We start from the raw sequence: 26,437 nt of genomic DNA on the forward strand, positions 1-26,437 counted from the left end.
TCTCCTGGAGCTGAACAAGCATCTGCTCTGAACAGCAGGCAGAGCTCAACTCAGAGGGGAAAGCTAATTCCCTCTGCTGAGTCAGGGCATAATTAACTAAACAATGCCACCTACAGACCGCTTTTGGAAATACATACAAAGCAAGAACAGATTAAATAACAAAATCAAGAACTATTTGCAAGTACCTTGTTCTGGGGTACTGCAGAGGTGGGACCTGCACCTATCTGACATCAATGTCTGAGATAGGGATACCACTTTGATCATATCTCTATTGCAAAATCTTTGTTAAATGGTATATAGTTCGCTACAATGTATCAGTGCAGATAAAATCTATCAATCTATGGTTTATGAAACTCTCAAGACTGGATACAGTTGTAGCAAATGCTCAGCTCAGCTGTGAAGTATAAGATCAAAATAAGTTTCAATTTCTGAGTGTAGCAATTCACTGCAAGCAGAGATCTTACATATTTTAAATATAAATTACATTAGAAATGTTGCAGTTCGGGAACCTACCCCTTAACACAGCCTTATTTCACCTTAAGCACCAGGACCATAAGGGCGTACCTGTACGCCCTGTGTCCTGAATTAAGAAGCTTCTTGCACAATTGCCTCCATGCACAGGCTTATCTCAGCTGCAGTATTTAGTAGGGCAATTAATTACTATGGGGGAGGGGAAAGTCCAGAGGTTATAAGCAGCTACGCCTCCACACGTCATTCATTCAGTGTCTCATCCAGTCTGAGGATCGCAGCGTCACATTGTATCTGCCGGGTGGTAAGTGCATTGTTTGAGACCTTCCAGGGTACACAACGTGTTGTATGGTAATGGTGTCCCTGGATCTGTCTAATGACTGTGTGGAAGGCAAATACTTGAAGTTTCAGGTAATATCTAGAGGGGGCTGAGAGGAGACCCAACTTTTCACTGTAATTTTGTAGGTTTCGCTGATTTAGGGGTGGATGAGGGCAATTAGAACTATTTTATTATGTTATTTGGTCTTGACCGCTGGCGGCCATAAGAATAGCATTTCCCCATAATGTCCCATCTTTGGCTTTTTGCCGATGGTTCCTGTGACTGTATCTGCCGCGCCATGTGATTTTACAGTGGAGGGCGTAAGAAATTTAGGGTTGGGGTTAAACTGTGTATCAATTAATCTGGTATTAACGCTCTAAAAGACTGCGTGATGTAGAAACAGATTGTTCTGCTAATTGCTTGTGAGAAAGCACAAAGTCCATGATCCAGAACGGAAAGGCATCCAGTAAAATGAGCATAAAAGCTGCGTTCACTATAAGACATGAAAAATGAATGTGACTGAAAACGCCAGAAGATCGCGCTAATCACCAGGCTGTCGCGGACGCGTCACGGTGGAGCTGGAGTCATTACCCTGCATGGAACGTCCTCCCTCGAGGTGAGCGTCATCCAGGTTTGGCTGCTCTTAGTCTTGCCCTCTTCCTAAAGCCTCGGGCTCATGCACACGACTGTTGGATGTTTTGTGGTCCACAAATTGTAGATCTGCAAAACGGAGATTCTGGCCGCGTGCATTCCACATTTTGGGGAACGGCCGGCCCATAATAGAACAGTCCTATCCTTGTCCGTAATGCAGAGAATAGTAGGACATGAGGATAGAAGGACACAGAGTAATTTCAGTTTTTTTGCAGCCCCATTGAAGTGAACAGTTACGCATACGGGCCGCAGAAAATGCATTCGTGTGCATGAGCCCTGATTCACATGTCACTGTTTCGATTAGTGATTTCCATCAGTCATTGGGGCACATTTACTAAAGTCTTTGCGCCTGTTTTAAGTCTCAAGTGTCACATTTACAGATGTAACCGAGGTAGACGTGACTGACACATTTTGCCTTGGTTATCTCGTGACAAAATCCATTGTAAATGTAGTTATTGTTTTATTGCCGAGGACAGGTCATCAATAGGAAAAGCCCGGCCAACCCCTTTAACCGTCATATTTAGCTCGGCTCCATCTGTACTAATGAAATTGTGCCTGTTTTAGAGGCTTTTGTGCCTTGTTCGCCTATTTTATGAAGGCATCAAAACTATGAATTAACACATGTGGAATTATATACATAACAAACAAGTGTGAAACAACTGAAAATATGTCATATTCTAGGTTCTTCAAAGTAGCCACCTTTTGCTTTGATTACTGCTTTGCACACTCTTGGCATTCTCTTGATGAGCTTCAAGAGGTAGTCCCCTGAAATGGTCTTCACTTCACAGGTGTGCCCTGTCAGGTTTAATAAGTGGGATTTCTTGCCTTATAAATGGGGTTGGGACCATCAGTGGCGTTGAGGAGAAGTCAGGTGGATACACAGCTGATAGTCCTACTGAATAGACTGTTAGAATTTGTATTATGGCAAGAAAAAAGCAGCTAAGTAAAGAAAAACGAGTGGCCATCATTACTTTAAGAAATGAAGGTCAGTCAGTCAGCCGAAAAATTGGGAAAACTTTGAAAGTAAGGGCTATTTGACCATGAAGGAGAGTGATGGGGTGCTGCGCCAGATGACCTGGCCTCCACAGTCACCGGAACTGAACCCAATCGAGATGGTTTGGGGTGAGCCGGACCGCAGAGTGAAGGCAAAAGGGCCAACAAGTGCTAAGCATCTCTGGGAACTCCTTCAAGACTGTTGGGAGACCATTTCAGGGGACTACCTCTTGAAGCTCATCAAGAGAATGCCAAGAGTGTGCAAAGCAGTAATCAAAGCAAAAGGTGGCTACTTTGAAGAACCTAGAATATGACATATTTCCAGTTGTTTCACACTTGTTTGTTATGTATATAATTCCACATGTGTTAATTCATAGTTTTGATGCCTTCATAGTCATGAAAATAAAGAAAACTCTTTCAATGAGAAGGTGTGCCCAAACTTTTGGTCTGTACTGTAGGTGCGCCTTTTTTTTGTGCCTCAATTTGTCACAAAAACATTCTAATTTCGACTCCACTCCAGGGCTGGTGAATTTTTCTTTTTTGCCAATTATAGTCACACTTTCCTGGTGACGAGCGACTTTTATCATGCGCAAACTAATTCGACCAGTCTAAGTGAATATGAACCTGTCGAACCACCAGAGGGCAGACTAATAGCAATACGTCGAGTCTAATCCATCAACGGCTGTGCGACTAATAAATACTGTGGAATCCTGCTGCCGATTACCTGATAAACGAGCAAGTTCTCATTCACCATCCAAATCTTTTGACGTGTTTCAAAATTCTCGTTTTCAGGCGGCAGATGGTGCTGCATAATCGGTGCTCTGCTGCCGGCAAACAATGATTTAGTATAGCGATGAGCGATGGCATAATGATCACTGCAGGCAATAGCAGCGCTCTCCTCTGCTGGCGTCACTGCTCCCTATCACTGCAGGTAATAGCAGCGCTCTCCTCTGCTGGCGTCACTGCTCCCTATCACTGCAGGTAATAGCAGCGCTCTCCTCTGCTGGCGTCACTGCTCCCTATCACTGCAGGTAATAGCAGCGCTCTCCTCTGCTGGCGTCACTGCTCCCTATCACTGCAGGCAATAGCAGCGCTCTCCTCTGCTGGCGTCACTGCTCCCTATCACTGCAGGCAATAGCAGCGCTCTCCTCTGCTGGCGTCACTGCTCCCTATCACTGCAGGTAATAGTAGCGCTCTCCTCTGCTGGCGTCACTGCTCCCTATCACTGCAGGTAATAGCAGCGCTCTCCTCTGCTGGCGTCACTGCTCCCTATCACTGCAGGTAATAGCAGCGCTCTCCTCTGCTGGCGTCACTGCTCCCTATCACTGCAGGTAATAGCAGCGCTCTCCTCTGCTGGCGTCACTGCTCCCTATCACTGCAGGCAATAGCAGCGCTCTCCTCTGCTGGCGTCACTGCTCCCTATCACTGCAGGCAATAGCAGCGCTCTCCTCTGCTGGCGTCACTGCTCCCTATCACTGCAGGTAATAGCAGCGCTCTCCTCTGCTGGCGTCACTGCTCCCTATCACTGCAGGTAATAGCAGCGCTCTCCTCTGCTGGCGTCACTGCTCCCTATCACTGCAGGTAATAGCAGCGCTCTCCTCTGCTGGCGTCACTGCTCCCTATCACTGCAGGCAATAGCAGCGCTCTCCTCTGCTGGCGTCACTGCTCCCTATCACTGCAGGCAATAGCAGCGCTCTCCTCTGCTGGCGTCACTGCTCCCTATCACTGCAGGTAATAGTAGCGCTCTCCTCTGCTGGCGTCACTGCTCCCTATCACTGCAGGTAATAGCAGCGCTCTCCTCTGCTGGCGTCACTGCTCCCTATCACTGCAGGTAATAGCAGCGCTCTCCTCTGCTGGCGTCACTGCTCCCTATCACTGCAGGCAATAGCAGCGCTCTCCTCTGCTGGCGAGCAGGCGATTGCCGGGAAGGAACTCTTCCCCCCTTATAAATCGCACTGGGTGGATATTGAGGGCACACTGGGATCACCGGTGAATTTACTGTTTGTCAAAATGACGTCTCCGCCGGGTGAAAAAAATGTCCTTTGACTTCTTTACCCTGTAATGTTAAAGGGGTCCTCTGACTTCAGCAAGTGGCGTTTATCACATAGACAGGGTTAATACCAGGCATGGTGATTCTCCATATGGCCTCCTTCAAGTGTGGCGCATATTTACTTCTATGTTTACATGACAACCAGCGTTACTGCGCATGCGCACTTTACCCTTATGTGTTGTCATATCCGGTCGCCTTTCTCTTCACCCATGTCACCTGGGTCAGGGCACATTTGGGTTTTTACTATGGTGTTTGACCTATCCAGTCACCATTTTCTTATACCCCATCATCCGCTGTAAATACGCACTGGTTAAATGTGTGGGTACATAAAGAGGCTATAGCGGTTATACGTTATCCCCTGCTTGCGGTTTCCCTCCAGTGCTGAGCACTTTATTACGCATCGGTTATTGGGGTGAGAGTCTTTGGTTTTATATATTTGGAGTTTTATGTTGTTTTTGGCCATCACTTGATCGTGTTCTGAGGGAATCTGATATAATGTTACTACTTCTCAGGGGAGAGGCCGTTTTTAGAGACCTGTATAGATGAATTGTCTCTTGTGATTTCAGATGTTTTTGACATGTCTCTGTCTATATTCTGTACTCTTTTTTACATATCGCCCTTGTTGCATTACATGTGGTGTTCTTTGGATGTATACTGCCTTTGTTCTTGGTTGGAGTCGGGTCATGACCTCTTTATATACGTTATAATGAGAGGGTGATGGATAAATGATCGCCCTGTCACCGTGTCCACCTGGAGACATAACTCGCAGGAGGCGAGGTATCTAAGTGCAGGTTATTTTTGGAGGCCTCATTTTATGACCTACATGTGACCTAGTGCGGAGCGTGTATCCTCGGAGCGCGCACCAATAATCAGGTGAATCGGTCGTGAGCAGTTACACGGAGGCCGCAGCGTCACAGACACCACTACGGATGCCATGAAATACAATCTCCGTAGATTCCAGGTAGCAATATAAGAAATTAAATCCATCTACCACCCGCCCTCTACAGATATGACTACTATACAGCCCAACACGCAGGGTATAAGAGGGTCTGTACGGATGGGGGATGCTATAGGGATATACAGTAACCTGCATTCCGCCGACTCCTGGACGGCATGTGACAGACTTGTGTTTGCACATAACAGCCAATCAGAGGTGGCAGAGCGGCCATGATACAGGGGGGGGGGGTCTCTGACTACCTCAGATTCTCTGTAGCTGGGCTGTAGTCACCGATCACAGCTCTGCACTATTGGAGCTCAGCCAAGCAGTATACAGTACACCGTTTTGTGTAGGGGCATTGCTAGGTTAAAACATTCGGGGCCTGGACCCCCGGATGTTTTGTCCCAGGCCCTGAATGTCCTGCCTGCTAGATACAACTGTAAGTTCTCAGGACAACAATACAATTGAATCTAATGCACTGGAAAAGCTGAAGGACCTGTGGTGACATCACAGGTCATGTGACCACCAAAACGGGTAGTGGTCGAGGACCTGTGATGATGTCACCATCATGTGACCGATGCAGGAGAGAACGGCAGTGAAGAGGAGAAGTTCTGGGGGAAGAAGCTGTGGTGAGGAGAGGTAAGTGAAGGGAGAGGCAGAGCAATGCTGGGAGTTGTAGTTATTTAACTGGGACTGTATGTTAGGGCTGAAGGGAGGGATGTTCTTTACATGGGACTGAATGTTGAGGGGGTGATGTTTACATGGCACTGCATGTTGGAGGCGGCTGGGGAGGAGGTGATGTTATTTACATGGAACTTTATTTTGGAGGGAGGAATATAACTGCAGGGGGCATTATAAATACTGGGGGCACTTCAGGGTGAGCATTATAACAGTAGGGGGCAGTATAAATCCAGGGGACATTTGGCGTTCTTATTACTACTGGGGGCTCTATAGAAGGGACTTATAGATCTGCCTTATTTCTACTTAGAGCACTATGGTGGTCTTATTACTACTGAGGGGTCTGTAGAGAGCTTTATTACCACTGAGGGAACAATTGGGGGGTCTGTAGGCTTATTTCTACTGGGGGCTCTGTGAGGGTATTATTAATACTGAAGGGCTCTTCTACTAATGGAGGCACTCTTGGGAAGCATTATCACGGTTGGGGGCCCTGTAGGGCAGTATTACTAATGGAGGGCACTCTTGGGGAGCATTATCACGGTTGGGGGCCCTGTAGGGGGAAGTATTACTAATTAGGGCATTCTAGAAGGGAATATGGGGGCACTATTACTATGGGGCACTATTATTTCTTCAGGACAGTATTTGGGGGTATTGGGGGCACAGCGAGCAGCAGGATAACACTGTGGGGGCTCCAGGTTGGGGGACGATGAGAGAAATGTGAGGACACTAAGATGTCGGTGTGTCACACTCTTCAGAGACGAGGCGGCTGAGAGAAGTGTCCGGACGGAATGGAGAAGATGATGACAGAGAAGATCTACATCGGAGGAGACGTCACCTGGAGGCCCTGGATGTGAGAGGTAAGTGCTGCTGTATAGCAAGTGCAGGAAAATGCAGAGTGTGGGGGGAGGGGGGAAGGTGGACTTAAGAGAACTGGGCCATATTCATTGGGGCTTGGGCCCCGGATCCTTTGAGACCCTGGCAATGCCCCTGGTTTTGTGTATTCAGTGCCTTGGGTCTCCGTGGTTACAGACTTTGAACACATCATGTGAGGTCTGATCCGGCAGTAATCAGTACTTCCCTTCCATCTGCCTCCTCTTCTGCTGTAGGGAGACGGAGTAACACCTGACTGCAGGGTCAGACCACATATCGTTAGTGATCAGCGAGTGTGGACCTGCTGTGCCACCTAACCGGTTTGGCTTTGGGTTAAACCCTAAGGGCGTTATTCTGGTGCTCCCCTGGTATTCACCCTTTAACCCTTGTACGGGGATCTGGACTTCGCTGCAGGGAAGCAGATGGACCGCCACCTCCTGGGATAGTCCTTGTGTAGTTCGCATCAGAACACCTTTGCTGGTCACAAGGGAATCTAAAAGCTCAGGCACCCTCCAACTGGAGAGGGCACCTTAAGTACCCAGGGACCCCCTGCCATTGGCTGGGGAAGTATTTGGAAGTACGTGCACTGGCTCTTTAAAGGGGTTCTACAGTTAGTTTTAACTGATCAGCATCTGATCGGCAGGGGTCCGACACCCGAGAACCCCGCCGATCAGCTGTTTGAGAGGGCAGCGGCGCGGCCTTCTCACTGTTTACCGCTGGCGCTGCCTTCTCAAACAGCTGATCTGCGGGGGTCCCGGGTGTCGGACCCCCGCAGATCAGATGCTGATGATCTAACCAGAGTATAGATCATCAGTTAAAACAAACTGTAGAACCCCTTTAAGAGGCTGGAGGTGAGTGTGTGCCCCCTAAGAGTACAGAAGCTGGAGCACAAGGCAGCAGCATGGTGAGTGGCACAGGTATCATGCCCACAGGGGAGAGCAGGGCAGCGACAGACATATTCAGCCAACCTAACACGTCTTTAACCATGAAGAGACAGGTAACACTGGTGCAGTAGAAAGTATTGTTAATTAAGCTTAATTCTCTTATTTTATCTGAATTGGCGCATAAAAACTAAATCTGTTCCAAAGTTGCCACAATGAAGTAATATTGGAAAGTTCATCTCACTGGTTGACTGTTTGTGGCTACGACCATCTTAGCCTCTGTTCACATCTGACTTGGAGGCTTAAAGGGGTTTTCCAGGATTTTAATATTGATGATCTATTCTCAGGATAAGGTCTATTGCACGCGACCGTATGGCTTTTTCAGTGTTTTGCGGTCCGTTTTTCATGGATCCGTTGTTTGTTTCCGTTTCTGTTCCGTTTTTCCGTATGGCATATACAGTATACAGTAATTACATAGATAAAATTGGCCTGTGCATAACATTTTCAATAGATGGTTCAGCAAAAAACGGAACGGAAACGGAAGACATACGGATGCATTTCCGTATGTGTTCCGTTTTTTTTGCGGACCCATTGACTTGAATGGAGCCACAGAACGTGATTTGCGGGCAATAATAGGACATGTTCTATGTTAAAACGGAATGGAAAAACGGAAATACGGAAACGGAATGCATACGGAGTACATTCCGTTTTTTTGGCGGAACCATTGAAATGAATGGGTCCGTATACGGAACGCAAAAAAACGGCCAGTAAACGGGAAAAAGAAAACGGCCATGTGCAGGAGGCCTAAGTCTGACACCCGGCACCCCCGCCGATCAGCTGATTGAATAGAAGGCCGCGCTCCTTCCCTTCGTCCTCGCCATGGACATCCCAGCAGTGATCAGTGTAATTACAAGCAGCCGCTCCATTCACTTCTATGGGACAGCTGGTTCCTATACAGAAGCGTTCCTTCCTGACAATATGTGGACGTCCCGTGGCCAGATCCCACACTGTTGAGTGGTGTATATGATGTGGAAAAAAGAAGCTTGACAGGGGGTGCGCACTGAGCTCTCAGGCTGCAGCACATCCAAGAAAGCAAGTCTTGAAACAGCAAAAGAAATATCAGCCGGTAACGCATTGGACGCCGCACCTCTGCAGGTAGAAACAGACGCCTCTCAACTTTCTCTAATTGACAATACTTACCGTATTTTTCGCTTTATAAGACGCACTTTCCCCCCCCCCCAAAAGTGAAAAATACAGTACTTTATATTGCTGTTGTGTACAAATTTTACATAAAAACTACAGCTTTTAGCTAATTGTCAAGGAAAAATAAACTTTAAAGGGCCCCTACACACATGATTTAGCACTACTGTGTTTCCACCACTCAAGCGTCACAGAAACCGCTTGCAGTTTTTCTACATCACATGCGGTTTTTATGGTGTTTTTTCTGAATAACTGTGTGAACCCCATTTTTTTTACCAGTGGCATTTTTTTCTCTTCTATAAAGATGCCAGTGGCTTCAGAAAAAAAGTTAAAAAAATGCACTTTTTCCCGGAAAAAGTTTTAAAATGGAAAAAAATCCCCTCCGCATGTCTGGTATCGCTGCATCTGTAACACCCTGAACTATACAACGATCACATAATTTATGTGCACGGTGAACATCATATAAAAGAAACCTTAATAACTGAACAAAAAACAAATCAAAATATCTTATGTACCCCAAAATGGTACTACAAGTCAGACAGTAAGGCTCCTCTCACACTGGCGTTTTGGCTTTTCGTTTCTGAGATCCGTTCAGGGCTCAGCGGTCCAAAAGGGATCAGTTTTGCCCTAATGCATTCTGAATGGAAAAGGATCCGCTCAGAATGCGTCCGTTTGCCTCCGATCCGTCTCCATTCCGCTCTGGAGGCGGCCTGCAGCGTTTTGGTGTCCGTCTGATGAAACTGAGCCAAACGGATCCGTTTTCTATGACACAATCGGGCACAATAGAAAACGGATCCGTCCTCCATTGATTTTTAGTGGTGTTCAAGACGGATCCGTCATGGCTAAGTTAAAGATAATACAAACGGATCCGCTCTGAACGGATGCAGACGGTTGTATTATGTGAACCGATCCGTCTGTACAGATCCGCAGCAAATGAGAGTGTGAAAGTAACCTAAAAATCAAGCCCTGAAAATTCTTTAAAAAAAACTGATTATTGTGCAAAAGTAGCAAAAATGGAAAAATATATATTTATGCTGCAAAATGTAAGTCCATGGTGAAAGCCCTTTTTTCCCCATTCCTCCAGAAAGAGTTAATAAAAGTGAGTTATGTGCAGCCCTAAATGTTACTAAAAATGATAAAATCTCATGAAAAACGAGCCCTCATACGGTTACATCGACAGAAATGTAAAAAAGTTCTAGCTCTTGAAATGCAACGATGAAAAAACATTGCCTGGTCACTAAGAGCTAAAACAGGTCAGCCACTAAGGGGTTAATATGCCAGAGCCAATCGGTGTGTGAACGAGGCCTGATGGAAACGAGCGAGCATGAGCTAATAATTGGAATGCGTCATCTCCAGCCAGCGCTGCAGATCCTCACACCCGCGGATGTCACATGGACACTTTGTTTCCGATTATTACACAACTCTAACAAAGTTACAAGTGAAATGCGACTTCCTGTCAAGACCTCACTTCTCAGAGCAGAGGGGGGTCTGGTGCCAGCTGCTCTACACTGGGCTGGAGGTCTCCGGGGGGTGCACACGTGAGTACACAGACAGGGAGAGGTTTACATTCCATCGTGTATTCTGCAGGAACCGTTACCTCCACCCTGGGGTCTGTGATGCAGAAAGAGTCGTCTTCTCTACTGAATCTGCCCGAGCCTTAGAATTCTTCCTAATAACTGAATGGGTAGTTTGATGAATAATCTGCACAGTTTTGCAGTCAGTCCACTGTGCCATGTGCGGGGGATGGGAGACTAGGGGCCCACCTTGAACATGTGATTGTTTAGTGCATAAACTGCAATGCTGCATCTGAAGGGTTAAATGTCCTTTACCGGGTGAGCTGGCTCCTGACCAGCGTCATATTTAAACATGGGAGCGGCCATCTTGAACATGATTATGGGGGCTGCCATCTTGCACATTATTACGGGGACGGCCATCTTGCACATTATTACGGGGGCGGCCATCTTGCACATTATTACGGGGGCGGCCATCTTGCACATTATTACGGGGGCGGCCATCTAGCACATTATTACGGGGGCGGCCATCTTGCACATTATTACGGGGGCAGCCATCTTGCCTGAGCTGTTCTTAACAGCATGTACAAAGCAGTAAGAAAATTGCTTTACGGCCGCCCCGTGGTCCATGGACACAATGGACTGGAGGGGACCTCATTGACTTCTACAGAGGTCATTGTGCAGGGAAGGAATAGATAAGCTCTGACAATCACCTATTGTGAATGGTGGATCCTGTCTTATCTGTACACAGAGGTGATATCTCCTTATTATTACAGGCAGGATTAGAATAATAGATAAGCAGATAACTGCAGTAAAATGATCCATACAGACCAAGAAGTGGCGCCTAGTATTAGGCTCAGTGGTCCGTGTGAAAACTGCAGGATTTTATGGTTTTTGTTTATATATAGATGTGGACAATGAATATCAAAAATATGTTAAACATAAAAACGTAGTTTAAGCAATAGGTCATTTTCTGATGACACATTCCCTTTAAAGGGAACCTGTCAGCAACGTTACGCTGCCCATACTAACGGCAGAATAAAGTAGAGACAGGTGAGTTGATTTCAGCGGTCGGTCATTTATAAGATAAAAGTAAGTGGTTGCCGAGAACCAACATCACAATCATTGCAGACTGGGCCTGGAGAAGAGTCCCGGCCTCCTGAGAAGAGTCCTGGTTACTCCTGAGAAGAGTCCCGGCCTCCTGAGAAGAGTCCTGGTTACTCCTGAGAAGAGTCCCGGCCTCCTGAGAAGAGTCCCGGCCTCCTGAGAAGAGTCCTGGTTACTCCTGAGAAGAGTCCCGGCCTCCTGAGAAGAGTCCTGGTTACTCCTGAGAAGAGTCCCGGCCTCCTGAGAAGAGTCCTGGTTACTCCTGAGAAGAGTCCCGGCCTCCTGAGAAGAGTCCTGGTTACTCCTGAGAAGAGTCCCGGCCTCCTGAGAAGAGTCCTGGTTACTCCCGCCCCCCTGCTGATGACTGACCGGCTTCTACCTGGTTTTCTCCCTTTCTCTCTAGGAGAGAACTGCCAATCATCAGCAGATGGCGGAGAGCAGGAGATTATAATAACCAGGACTCTTCTCAGGTAGATGGGACTCTTTTTAAAGCCTGGGCTGCAGTGGTTACCAGGTTCAGCGGGTAAACGCATCTCTTTGTTTGCCAGCAGCAGATTGTGCCATCTAATCACGTTCTGCTGCCGAGAGAGAATGATTCTGTATGGGGACGAGCGATGGCATTAGTGATCACTGCTCTGTAGACTGTGGAGGAGATCGCTGCATGTAAATGTGTCTCCTCCACTGACGAGCAGACGATTGTCAGAAGGAACAACAATTGTCATCTGAATCTACCAGGGTAAAACAGCCCTAAGACGGTCTACAAATCTAGGTACAAAGTATATGATTACCTGTGATCTTGCTGTCCATGATTATCCCGACCATAAATTCTTCTGGGTTTTGCTGCGCCGGGTGCGCCTGATGAGATTTGGATTTTCTCCATCTGACTCAACCCTTAAACTTCTTATCTACAGGTGAAACTCGAAAAATTAGAATATCGTGCAAAAGTCCATTTATTTCAGTAATGCAAATTAAAAGGAATTGCATTAATGCAGCTTAAAATTAGAATTTTGTGAAAAGGTTTAATATTCCGGGCTCAAAGTGTCAGACTCTAGTCATTAATCCATACCCCCTGAGCAAAGGGGACCTCAAAATTGAGACTTTGGGGTTTCATAAGCTGTAAGCCATAATCATCCAAATTATAACAAATAAAGGCCTGAAATATCTCACTTTGCCTGTAATGAGTCTCATATGTTAGTTTCACCTTTAACCTCTTCAGCACACATGGCGTACCGGTACGTCATGTGTATTTCTGATCACCGCCGCCCGGCGGGCGGGCGGTGATCGGAACAAGGTGCCTGCTCAAATCATTAAGCAGACACCTTAGCTAAATGCCCGGGGGGGTCCCGTGACACCCCCGTGTCGGCGATCAGACCTGCGGTTTGCGGCTTTTCTAAGTTGCGGCTGGCGGCGGTGCCCCCTGGATCTCACAGGCAGGAAGCTGAATGAGTAATACACACAGTATTACACATACAGACAATGCATTCCAATACAGAAGTATTAGAATGCATTGTAAAGGATTAGACCCCAAAAGTTCAAGTCCCAAAGTTTCCCCCCCAAATAATAAAAGTTTCAAGTAAAAATAAACAAAAACGTCATTTTCTCCATATTAGGTATCGCCGCGTCCGTATCGACTGGCTCTATAAAAATATCACATGACCTAACCCCTCAGATGAAACCATTTTTTTTTTCACCTTACATCACCAAAAGTACAACAGCAAGCGATCAAAAAGGCGTATGCCCACCAAAATAGTACCAATCTTACCGTCACCTCATCTCGCAAAAAATGAGCCCCTACCTAAGACAATCGCCTAAAAAATAAAAAAAAACTATGGCTCAGAATATGAAGACACTAAAACATCTTTCTTTTTTTTCAAAAAAGCTGTTATTGTGTAAAACGTACATAAATAAATAAAAAAGTATACATATTAGGTATCGCCGTGTCCGTATCGACCGGCTCTATAAAAATATCACATGACCTAACCCCTCAGATAAACACTGTAAAAAAAATAAAAAAAAGTGCTAAATAAACAATTTTTTGTCACCTTACATCACAAAAAGTGTAATAGCAAACGATCAAAAAGTCATATGCACCCCAAAATAGTGCCAATCAAACCGTCATCTCATCCCGCAAAAAATGAGACCCTAACTAAGATAATCGCCCAAAAACTGAAAAAACTCTCACAATATGGAGACACTAAAACATGATTTTTTTGTTAGTTTTTTTGTGACGAAAAAACATTCTCAGAATGGCCTGGATAAGTCAAAGCGTTTTAAAGTTATCACCACAATGTGACGCTGGTCAGATTTGCAAAAAATGGCCTGGTCCTTAAGGTGAAAATGAGCCCAGTCCTTAAGGAGTTAAGTTGCATTACTGAAATAAATGAACTTTGCACGGAATTCAAATTTTTCGAGTTTTACCTGTAATCTGCTCAAATTCCTGTGACTGTGTGCTGATGAATCTAAGCCTTCCACTTGTCATACTGGCCTACATTGACCAAGGTGAGTGAGAGATTTTGGCATAAGTTTTTACAAAAATAGCTGAATGGCACAATTTAGTGCATCACAAGTCAGTCACAGGGATCTCTCCCATGATCCATTTATACACAGGACCGTGACAAGAGGACATCCTCCATGTCTAGAGGAAAGATGGTTTCTCCAACATAGAAAAGGATTCTTTACTGTAAGAGCAGTGAGACTATGGACTCTTTACTGTAAGAGCAGTGAGACTATGGACTCTTTACTGTAAGAGCAGTGAGACTATGGACTCTTTACTGTAAGAGCAGTGAGACTATGGACTCTTTACTGTAAGAGCAGTGAGACTATGGACTCTATACTGTAAGAGCAGTGAGACTATGGACTCTATACTGTAAGAGCAGTGAGACTATGGACTCTATACTGTAAGAGCAGTGAGACTATGGACTCTTTACTGTAAGAGCAGTGAGACTATGGACTCTATACTGTAAGAGCAGTGAGACTATGGACTCTTTACTGTAAGAGCAGTGAGACTATGGACTCTTTACTGTAAGAGCAGTGAGACTATGGACTCTATACTGTAAGAGCAGTGAGACTATGGACTCTGTACTGTAAGAGCAGTGAGACTATGGACTCTTTACTGTAAGAGCAGTGAGACTATGGACTCTGTACTGTAAGAGCAGTGAGACTATGGACTCTTTACTGTAAGAGCAGTGAGACTATGGACTCTTTACTGTAAGAGCAGTGAGACTATGGACTCTATACTGTAAGAGCAGTGAGACTATGGACTCTATACTGTAAGAGCAGTGAGACTATGGACTCTTTACTGTAAGAGCAGTGAGACTATGGACTCTTTATTGTAAGAGCAGTGAGACTATGGACTCTTTACTGTAAGAGCAGTGAGACTATGGACTCTTTACTGTAAGAGCAGTGAGACTATGGACTCTTTATTGTAAGAGCAGTGAGACTATGGACTCTTTACTGTAAGAGCAGTGAGACTATGGACTCTTTACTGTAAGAGCAGTGAGACTATGGACTCTTTACTGTAAGAGCAGTGAGACTATGGACTCTTTACTGTAAGAGCAGTGAGACTATGGACTCTTTACTGTAAGAGCGGTGAGAATATGGACTCTTTACTGTAAGAGCAGTGAGACTATGGACTCTTTACTGTAAGAGCAGTGAGACTATGGACTCTATACTGTAAGAGCAGTGAGACTATGGACTCTTTACTGTAAGAGCAGTGAGACTATGGACTCTATACTGTAAGAGCAGTGAGACTATGGACTCTTTACTGTAAGAGCAGTGAGACTATGGACTCTATACTGTAAGAGCAGTGAGACTATGGACTCTTTACTGTGAGAGCGGTGAGACTATGGACTCTTTACTGTAAGAACGGTGAGACTATGGACTCTTTACTGTAAGAGCAGTGAGACTATGGACTCTTTACTGTAAGAACAGTGAGACTATGGACTCTTTACTGTAAGAGCAGTGAGACTATGGACTCTTTACAGTAAGAGCAGTGAGACTATGGACTCTTTACTGTAAGAGCAGTGAGACTATGGACTCTTTACTGTAAGAGCAGTGAGACTATGGGCTCTTTACTGTAAGAGCAGGGAGACTATGGACTCTATACTGTGAGAGCAGTGAGACTATGGACTCTTCACTGTAAGAGCAGTGAGACTATGGACTCTTTACTGTAAGAGCGGTGAGACTATGGACTCTTTACTGTGAGAGCAGAGAGACTATGGACTCTTTACTGTAAGAGCGGTGAGACTATGGACTCTTTACTGTAAGAGCGGTGAGACTATGGACTCTATACTGTAAGAGCAGTGAGACTATGGACTCTATACTGTAAGAGCAGTGAGACTATGGACTCTTTACTGTAAGAGCAGTGAGACTATGGACTCTTTACTGTAAGAGCAGTGAGACTATGGACTCTTTACTGTAAGAGCAGTGAGACTATGGACTCTTTACTGTAAGAGCAGTGAGACTATGGACTCTATACTGTAAGAACAGTGAGACTATGGACTCTTTACTGTAAGAGCAGTGAGACTATGGACTCTTTACAGTAAGAGCAGTGAGACTATGGACTCTTTACTGTAAGAGCAGTGAGACTATGGACTCTTTACTGTAAGAGCAGTGAGACTATGGGCTCTTTACTGTAAGAGCAGGGAGACTATGGACTCTATACTGTGAGAGCAGTGAGACTATGGACTCTTTACTGTGAGAGCAGAGAGACTATGGACTCTTTACTGTAAGAGCGGTGAGACTATGGACTCTTTACTGTAAGAGCAGTGAGACTATGGACTCTATACTGTAAGAGCAGTGAGACTATGGACTCTATACTGTAAGAGCAGTGAGACTATGGACTCTTTACTGTAAGAGCAGTGAGACTATGGACTCTATACTGTAAGAGCAGTGAGACTATGAACTCTTTACTGTAAGAGCAGTGAGACTATGTACTCTATACTGTAAGAGCAGTGAGACTATGGACTCTTTACTGTAAGAGCAGTGAGACTATGGACTCTTTACTGTAAGAGCAGTGAGACTATGGACTCTTTATTGTAAGAGCAGTGAGACTATGGACTCTTTACTGTAAGAGCAGTGAGACTATGGACTCTTTACTGTAAGAGCAGGTAGACTATGGACTCTTTACTGTAAGAGCAGTGAGACTATGGACTCTATACTGTAAGAGCAGTGAGACTATGGATTCTTTACTGTAAGAGCAGTGAGACTATGGAGTCTTTACTGTAAGAGCAGTGAGACTATGGACTCTTTACTGTAAGAGCAGTGAAATACAGCCCCCCAGAGACCCCTCATATACTCCACTACAAACTACATGGAAATACAGCCCCCCAGAGACCCCTCATATACTCCACTACAAACTACATGGAAATACAGCCCCCCAGAGACCCCTCATATACTCCACTACAAACTACATGAAGATACAGCCCCCCAGAGACCCCTCATATACTCCACTACAAACTACATGAAGATACAGCCCCCCAGAGACCCCTCATATACTCCACTACAAACTACATGAAGATACAGCCCCCCAGAGACCCCTCATATACTCCACTACAAACTACATGGAAATACAGCCCCCCAGAGACCCCTCATATACTCCACTACAAACTACATGAAGATACAGCCCCCCAGAGACCCCTCATATACTCCACTACAAACTACATGAAGATACAGCCCCCCAGAGACCCCTCATATACTCCACTACAAACTACATGAAGATACAGCCCCCCAGAGACCCCTCCCCAGAAAGCACCGCATACTGTAAGTCTGTAACTGTAAGTGCCTGCCCTCTCCTTGCTCTGCTTCTCCTGGCAGACTCAGTCTGTATCTGTAAGGGGCGGGAGGAAGCAGTCACATGATCTCATGACGTCATGCCCTCGAAGAAGCCAATACATTCTAGGCCTGTCTTGAAGCCTATGAGGCAGAATGGAATTGCCTGCTGCCAGGCGCTCCCTGCAATTTGGCGCCCGGGGCCACGGCCCCCCCCGCACGCTATGCCACTGGGTAGAACAGCATGTATCTAACAGCCTGTATCTATTTCTGACTAGAACACAGCTACTTTAGTGGCTGCAGAAGATGAGAAGGTCCCATGTCTGGAAGGTTCTCTGTGCAGTGTGCTTTGGCCTGTGCCTGGTGGTCACGGTCCTCCGCGGTCCCGCTGATGTCGAGTGTCCAGACCCATCGAACCCTTACCTCCAGGTAGAAGGCGCACATTCACAGGTCAGTGCCGCCATGACATCCTCCGCTGCCTTACAGATGGGGGGGGGGACACTTTTCTCTATTGCTATATTAACTATTGGTTGAATTATGGAAGTTTTGGTGCAGAATGTCTCACCTTAAGCCACGGCCCATCTTCAGGCTACATGCAGATACTTCCTCTGAACCTGGGTGCACTCCATTAGTAGACATGAGCCCGTGCTGGAGCGTAGAGCTAAACGTGGAGACTGGGGAATCTTCTGTGGATTATATGAAAATAAGTGACATGTAAAGGGGTTCAGGCGGCGGCGGTAAATGTGATGACCTAAGGACCTGCTCTGGTCCGGCAGCACGGACATCCTCTTCCTGGCTGTGACGCCATTGTCCCATAGACTAAGTCACCGGCCTCAGCAGTCTGAAGGATGTCACCGCTGCAACCAAGCACCAATGGGGAGAAAGGGGGCGATTGGGAGGGCGTTTGTTCTGTCACATTTACGGCTGCTGCCCCTGGTTTCCATTCATTGACTGTTTCTGGCTTCACAGAGAAGAGAAGTAGAGGACAACCGCTTGTTCGATGTGAACCGGGACGCTCTGCAACGTCTTGACATCCCCTACAAATATCTGCTGGGTTCTCAGTCTGGAACAAAAAGTGAGTATGTGCCTGAGGCGCCGTCACATGGTGCGATTCTGAGCCGTGAAAGCACCGACTGATGATAAAACACGGTACACTGACTGATGGAAAGTGCATGGGGGATGAATGATCGTCATTGTGATTATTATGTTTACACAGGGAGATGTTCTGCCGATAAACTAGGATTTATCTGGTGCTTAAACTATTGGATCACCTCTTGTCGGCACATTATGAACGGGGATGACCAACCTGCAGCCCTCCAGCTGTTGTAAAACTACAACTCCCAGCATGCCCACACTGCCTACAGCTAGGCATAGTGGGAGTTGTAGTTTTACATTAGCTGGAGGGCCACAGGTTGGCCGTCCATGGTCTAGGAATTCAGGGGGTCGATGTATTTCATGTGAAAACGTGTTCCTGTTCTAAGTAAGAATCGGGACGTAAGGGATGAAAACCCCCCGACAGAGTTATGGGGATCATTTCTGGAGAATAGCCATGGGGTCCCATACAAGTCAGATTCTTGTATCGGAGAGAAATAAGACCATGTTATTTTAATGGCGGTTTCTAGGAATTTTTGTTGACCTCGCCTGAGGACTGTCCGAAAGCACCATCGCCCCGTGTTGTATCCACACATACAGCTCAGCCCCATTCAAGTAAAGGCATACGACTGCGGCATCGGGCACAGCCGTCTGCATCCATTACATTTTTCCCCCCAACTTTTTATTGAGTTTTATATTTTTCCAGCACATACACTATACAGTAAGGCTAACGGTCCGTGAACAGGTGGACCCATTGGCATATTATTTTATAAAAGTATAATAAAAATATGAAAAAAGAAAGCGATAAAGTCTCTCCACATCTATAATGATATTGTAGACTTGCGAGTGTCCCACGCTGAAGTGCGACCGAGTATTCCAAGGACCGGATATCTTGTATCAGAGTATAAAAGTCAGATCTCCTAGTAGGTTAATATATGGAGGAGCAGCCTGGCACCCCGGCCCCTAAGTCGCTGGGCCCACATGAGGAGCACTAAAGGGGCTCTAGAGATACGGATATCTAAAATATCCTGCACTGTAACCATGGCTATATCACTGGGCAGGACCGGAAACATGGAATAGGGGAATCGGGAGGCTTTCGGCTGAGAACCTCTCCAGCACAGATCCGGCACCTCAGGGTTCAGGGTATGTAGTACTTTTGGGATACGATACCAGGGTATCAAAATCCTTTAATTTGTTCTCCCTGTAAGTGATACAAGAAGAGCTAGAGGGTGCCCTCCTCCATATGGTTCACCAAAGTCTCTGGCGAGAGCTCCCTACGTGGCCAATCCTCCCATTTTCGCATGTACGAGTGTTTGAAGTCTGAAGAGGTCAGTATCTGGTAAATATCAGAGATAAGGCCCTTAGATGAGGGGCCACAGATACAGGCACCCTTAAAAGAAGAGAGGGTCGGGACATCTAGTGATCCCAATGCACTCCGGCAGTAGTGGAGTATTCTGCGGTACGGAAATGCTGAGGGGCTTGGCAGGGAGAATTTAGTCCGAAGGTCCTCAAAGGCTTTGCTTTATAATCTATTGTAAAATCTTTTTTTCCCTTCACTAAGGATTCCTATCCATTGGTATATCTTCTGTGAAGAGAAAGAAAGAAAGTTACCTGCTGGACACAATCCAGTCAATCTTCATCCACTGCAGCCAGAGAGAGCGGGATGAATTGGTGGTGGTCATCTACCTGGCCAACACAAAGTACACCGAGAACCAGGACACCGCAGAGGAAATAAAGAAGCATTTCACTGCAGAGATTGCTGCCGGTCATCTGATGGTCATCAGCAGCTACAGCAATGCCTACCCGCCTCTGGACGGCTTAAAGAGGAACTATAATGACCATCCTGAAAGAGTGAGGTTTCGCTCCAAGCAGAATGTGGACTATGCCTTCCTAGTCAACTTTTGTGCCAACATGTCTCAGTATTATCTTATGTTAGAGGACGATGTGACTTCTTCTAGGAATTTCCTTTCCTCAATTAGGAGATATATCGAGCAGTACACCTCCCCATGGACTACTATAACCTTTTCTAACTTGGGATACATCGGAAAGCTGTACCACAACGAGGACCTTCCAAAACTGACCCGCTTCTTGCTCCTCTTCTACGACGAGATGCCATGCGATTGGCTTCTAGACCTGTTTTACCGATCCAAAGCTCAAGGGGGCATTATCCGATACAAACCGTCTCTCTTCCAACATATAGGAACGTTTTCCTCCTTTCAGGGAACATACAATAAACTGAAAGACAAAGACTTTGTAGAAGTTGTGAATCCATTCGGCGACCAACCTCTGGCCGCCTGCTTCACGGATATTAAGGTCTACAAAGATAACACTCCAGATAACATTTGTTCTCCGGGTCCCAGCTTCTTCTGGGGAATTGAAATCGACTCTGGCAAATATTTTACAATGGTTTTTCAAAAACCAATCGACATTCAAAAAATTGCCATAATTACCGGGACTCCAGAACATCCCAAGGATACGCTGAAATTGGGTAATGTTCAGATAGGAAGACAAAAGGAGCAGAAAGAAGAAACCTGCAAAACATTTACAAACATTGGCCAGTTTGAAAATGGAACATTTATACTTGAAAATATAGACCACGCTACAGGGGCATTGATAGACTGCCTCAAAATTCAGGTTTCTGCACCCCAGGCTGACTGGCTGTTGATACAAAAAGTAGGTATTTGGGTCAGGAAGGAGAAGATACAGAATGGCACCTCGCCTCATGATGTTTCGGTCTCTAGGTAGGTTCATTTCAAGATTGTGATTGATCTCTTTGTGTGTTATTCTTTTTGCAAAGCTCCCCTATTATTTCCGTACCGTCTTATGATTGCACGCTCCACACCGCGGTCGGAATCGAGACCTAAATAAACAGCATGCAGTCACTGTATTCCTAAGAAAATTAATCATTTTCTCCAAGAAAAGTAATGTGCCCTTTTTTGTGGTATTCATAAGACACTGAAAACCATTCCGGGATCACGTTGAGGAATACGCCTTGTATGAGCTGCGGGGGGAGGGAAGCGACAACTGCTCTCAGCACATTTCTGCCTTACAAAAGTGTCTGTCACTGTTCAGTAGCTGTGAAATTCATAAACCGACCAAGAAGGTGAAGGCACTGAAGACTCGGTCAAGATCCAGCACTAAATAACCACTGCTTAAAGGGGTTGTTTACCATGTAGATGCAGTTAATAAAAGGCACTTACTAATGTATTGTGAATCTCCATATTACCTCCTTTGCTGGCTGGATTCATGTTTCTATCAAATTATACATGGCTCATTTCCATGGTTACTCAGGATCAGTACAGGATAAATAATGCATGTACACAGTGACTGCACCAGCAGAATAGTGAGTGCAGCTCTGGAGTATAATACAGGATGTAACTCAGGATCAGTACAGGATAAGTAATGTATGTACACAGCAACTGCACCAGCAGAATAGTGAGTGCAGCTCTGGAGTATAATACAGGATGTAACTCAGGATCAGTACAGGATAAGTAATGTATGTACACAGTGACTGCACCAGCAGAATAGTGAGTGCAGCTCTGGAGTATAATACAGGATGTAACTCAGGATCAGTACAGGATAAGTAATGTATGTACACAGTGACTGCACCAGCAGAATAGTGAGTGCAGCTCTGGAGTATAATACAGGATGTAACTCAGGATCAGTACAGGATAAGTAATGTATGTACACAGCAACTGCACCAGCAGAATAGTGAGTGCAGCTCTGGAGTATAATACAGGATGTAACTCAGGATCAGTACAGGATAAGTAATGTACGTACACAGTGACTGCACCAGCAGAATAGTGAGTGCTGCTCTGGAGTATAATACAGGATGTAACTCAGGATCAGTACAGGATAAGTAATGTATGTACACAGTGACTGCACCAGCAGAATAGTGAGTGCAGCTCTGGAGTATAATACAGGATGTAACTCAGGATCAGTACAGGATAAGTAATGTATGTACACAGTGACTGTACCAGCAGAACAGTGAGTGCAGCTCTGGAGTATAATACAGGATGTAACTCAGGATCAGTACAGGATAAGTGGTGTAAATAGTCATTACAATATTCCTAGCAATAGACCGTCCTTAATATATGGTTGCAAACCTAAATACCATTACATTTTTTTGCCAACTCTATATAAAGATAGTAAAGCAGGGGTGTAGCTATAAGGGAAGCGGCTGCTTTAGGGTCCAAACTCAGAAGGGCCACCTAGGTTGAGGACTAAAAAATTGTATTGGTAAGGACCCTTGTACAGTATTATACAGCGACATTATAGACAGTGACCCTGTAGGAAACGGACAGAGCGGCTGCGAGAGCCATGTTGGGTTGTGCTAACGTTTCGGGGGGTGTCCTTTCAAACATTTGCTGTGGGGCCCGGTCCTTTCTAGTTACATTATTGTATGGAATGATCACATTGTATGGAATGAATCCACTCCGGCTCTATCCAGGACTTTCCGAGATCCTCATGGCTTCCCTGCCCGACATCAGAATACAGACCATGCTGTGACCATCCGAAACACCTCCTAGCATTTGTTAAGAATTAGGAGACGTTGGCAGAACTGAGTGACTATGCTTTATGTACATAAAACTGCAAAGCACCTTAAACCCCCCCAAGAGGTGGTCGCGCTGCCACTTCTAGGCGGTAGCGGCAGCGCAACCACCTCTTTTGCGTAAACTACTGTTTGATGTGAATCGAGTCCACTTTACACGGAGGTCTGCGACGCCGATAGAAGATCTTCATAACGCAGTGGTGAACTATAATTTATTTAGTTTTATTTGTTTTTGTTTTAATTTATTTGATGTTTTTATTATTTTAACAAATTGTACACTTTTAAACCCCCCAGGATGCGGCTAATCTGGGGGCAGCGCATGATTCTGTTTTTACCACATTCCAGGAACCTTTTTTCATTGATGTTGCTGTGCCAGGTCTCGACATAATAAACCATCTGCCTTTTGAGGTTTTTTTAACTTTTAAACTGTTTGTTAAACCTAATTTTTTGTTATATTGCACCGTTATACCTACGCATTGTTACTTCTGGATGTAAAACGCAGTCCGCTTTTAGGACGCACACGAAACAACAGATCAGCTGTCCCCACTGGGTGACGTCCCCGTGGTCATACAGATCTATGGCTGTCCATGGATGGGACAAGTCTGAAGGAGAGAAGGATCTCAACTCCGACTCAGAGGGGATATTCATCTATGACAGCACATGCACAGGAGCGGTCATAAGACAACCCCTTTAAGAAAAAAATATAAAAATACCTTACTTTGAAAATACCTCTATGACATTGCCTTTAACTGTGTTTTGAAATCTGTGTAATAAATGTATTTGTTCTACCTTTTTTATTTTCTAGGTTTTCTGGCTTGTGTGTGATTTCTGTAATTTCTTGATCTCCACTTGTTTGCCGATATTTGTGAAGACTGATTAGAGTTTTGCATTACAGGCATCGATGACATCACCAGGATACACTGTGTCATCTGGCCTATTTTCCCCTTCACATGTGTGAAATGCGTTATAGTCATCGCTGTAAAATGTTGCAATTTAATAAATAAAAATTTACCTATAAAAATCGTGTGTAAATAAACCGTTGCTGCAGCCTGGAATAGAACATGTCCTATTCTTGTCCGCGGATCTGCAAAACACGCTACGGACGTGTGAATGGACCTTTATTGTAACGGATCTGGCCCAAAACGTGAGTGTGAAAGTAGCCTTAGTCCAGGCATGCTCAACCTACCGCCCTCCGGCTGTTGTAAAACTACAACTCCCACAATGCCGTGGTGTAGGCTGCTCGGACATGCTGGGAGTTTTTGTTTTGCAGGTTGAGCATGCCTGCCTTAGTCCAATGTCTGTCTACCATTTTCATTTAACTACGCCTTTTACATCCTCGTAACTCTGACGGCGGTCAAGTCGGTGACTTCCGGAAGAACAAGTTACTGTTTACATCAGGCATCCTCAAACTGCGGCCCTCCAGCTGTTGTAAAACTACAACTCCCAGCATGCCCTGCTGTAGGCTGATACCTGTAGGCTGTTCAGGCATGCTGGGAGTTGTAGTTTTGCAACAGCTGGAGGGCCGCAGTTTGAGGACACCTGGTTTACAGCATCACAAGACCCTTGTTTTATAGATCATTTCCTTGTTCATTATACAAACTGTTTTCCGTTCCATTTATTGTTTACCTTCATATTTTTTGCTGTGAAAAATCTGATGAAAATTTCAATAAAGTTTGTTAAATGTGCACTACACTCAGAATTCAGATTTGTTGAAAAAAAAAATGCACTGAAAGTTAGTAAACAAAAGCGGAAAAAACTGCAAAAGTAGGCAAGTACCTGACAAAAAACACACGTTTGAGCCCATACTATGAGTAGTGTTTTTCTGCAGTTTTTGATGCAATGTATAGAAATCTAGAGGAAGGACTTCTAGTTCCACTTCTGCACCAGAAACTGCATGTAGGATTCCTGCCGTCATGGGTGTACGTTCCAGGGCAGCCGGCAGCCATAACTAAGGGGCCATCCCCACACTGTGCCGTCAGTAATGTAAACAGGACAATGGGAGAACGCGTCTCTTTTTGCATTATTTCTGTGCGGTGACATCACCGATTTATTTCTGTACATTGCAATGTGTTTTGTCATCCTGTAGTGACATCGCTGTGAGCCTTATTGCAGTACTGTGACATCACTGTACACATTATACCCACTGTTGTGACATCACTTTGTGCAAACTGGAAATCCAAATAATCAGAAGCGTCTCATGTTCTGGCCCCCTGGGTCCTCGTTACACCCCTGCCCTCGGGTGTCGTCATGTCACAACAGTTGTCTTTAACGTCTTAGAAATACATCCTTATTAACCCTTGCTTATAATCTCCAATTCCTGTTTTGTTTTTAGTCCAGAGATATTCTAAGAGACTCTGAGGTCACTGTCGGTGTTATCCGGCCCAGTGTTTGAGTTCAGTGACATGACCTTACACTCCCAGCAGATGGCAGCAGAGTCCACCACGGACCATCTCCTGCACCGTGTGAATGGGACCGTAGGGAAGTCATATTGAATTAATATCTGAACGCAGGTTGGATCCTTCTACGCTGAGTACACATTGTACTGCTTGAAGACTTGATGGATTCACAGGTTTTTAGCGGTGTCTTTCGCACCAGTGTTTTTTGTGCCTTTTTTTCTGCGGTAAAAACGCCATCTCCAGATGTTCGCTTAAAGACACAGGACACGAGCTTTTTTCTTTGATACTGACTTTTTTTGTTAATTAGGCGGGGTTCTTTGGGTCTGCGTCTTTTATGCGGCATGTTTAGTTGCTTTTTCTAGGGTTTTGACATCTCCTCTATTGGGGAAAAATGCCAGAAAAAAATTCACAAAGACGTTTCGAAAAATAAAAAATGCTGATATTAAAAAAAGCCCAAAAAAAAAAAAAAAAGAATTCCTGTGTGTCTGGATCAACAGAGTTTTGGGGGACCCCATATATTAGGTGGCGGTATACAAGTCAATGGCTTCAAGGGCCCGCGATCCGGAAAGACCTAACGATATAAGAGCTTGGACTGGATTTCAGGTCTTATTTTTCCCCCTTCCACCCCGACTCTTCTCTCAGTGTCACGGTAGCAGTGACCGTTCTGGTATTCTATTCATGACCCGGTATGAACAAAGATCCCCCCCTCCTCCTGATCCAACATAAAAGCAAACTGACATCGTCTCTAAATAGTAATGGCCGCCATTCAGGTGACTGGTCTGACAGCAGGGTCCAGGGGGCTTTTCCTACCCACAGAGGGGCCTCCACCCACTCAGAGACCACCTCAGCACCCCCCTGCGGAGAGAAGGAAGCGGGTGATGGATGGAGAGCAACATGTCCGGATCAGCTCTTTATTGTGCAGATGTTAATGTGTGACGACTGGGAGCCCGTCCATTATTCCTG

At 45.4% G+C, this 26,437-nt stretch overlaps 1 protein-coding gene across 1 annotated transcript; it reads left to right on the forward strand.

The window, feature by feature from the left end:
- The first annotated feature begins 10,388 nt into the window (after nucleotides 1-10,388).
- LOC120980409 (alpha-1,3-mannosyl-glycoprotein 4-beta-N-acetylglucosaminyltransferase C-like) lies at nucleotides 10,389-24,207 on the forward strand. The gene is made up of 5 exons (XM_040409505.1): nucleotides 10,389-10,585; nucleotides 17,713-17,863; nucleotides 18,404-18,509; nucleotides 20,088-21,267; nucleotides 23,974-24,207. Exons 2-5 carry the CDS (start codon nucleotides 17,741-17,743, stop codon nucleotides 23,981-23,983), a joined length of 1,419 nt encoding a protein of 472 aa, XP_040265439.1. The 5' UTR covers nucleotides 10,389-10,585; nucleotides 17,713-17,740; the 3' UTR covers nucleotides 23,984-24,207.
- Nucleotides 24,208-26,437: the final 2,230 nt, after the last annotated feature.

The sequence above is a fragment of the Bufo bufo genome, chromosome 10 (genome assembly GCF_905171765.1).
Source record: "Bufo bufo chromosome 10, aBufBuf1.1, whole genome shotgun sequence".
Classification (NCBI taxonomy): domain Eukaryota; kingdom Metazoa; phylum Chordata; class Amphibia; order Anura; family Bufonidae; genus Bufo; species Bufo bufo.

Coding starts and splice junctions, on each gene's coding strand:
- LOC120980409 (XM_040409505.1), top strand. CDS start 17,741: ATGAGAAGGTCCCATGTCTGGAAGGTTCTCTGTGCAGTGTGCTTTGGC. Junction 17,864..18,403: donor CATCGAACCCTTACCTCCAG/GTAGAAGGCGCA, acceptor CTGGCTTCACAG/AGAAGAGAAGTAGAGGACAA. Junction 18,510..20,087: donor TTCTCAGTCTGGAACAAAAA/GTGAGTATGTGC, acceptor CCCTTCACTAAG/GATTCCTATCCATTGGTATA.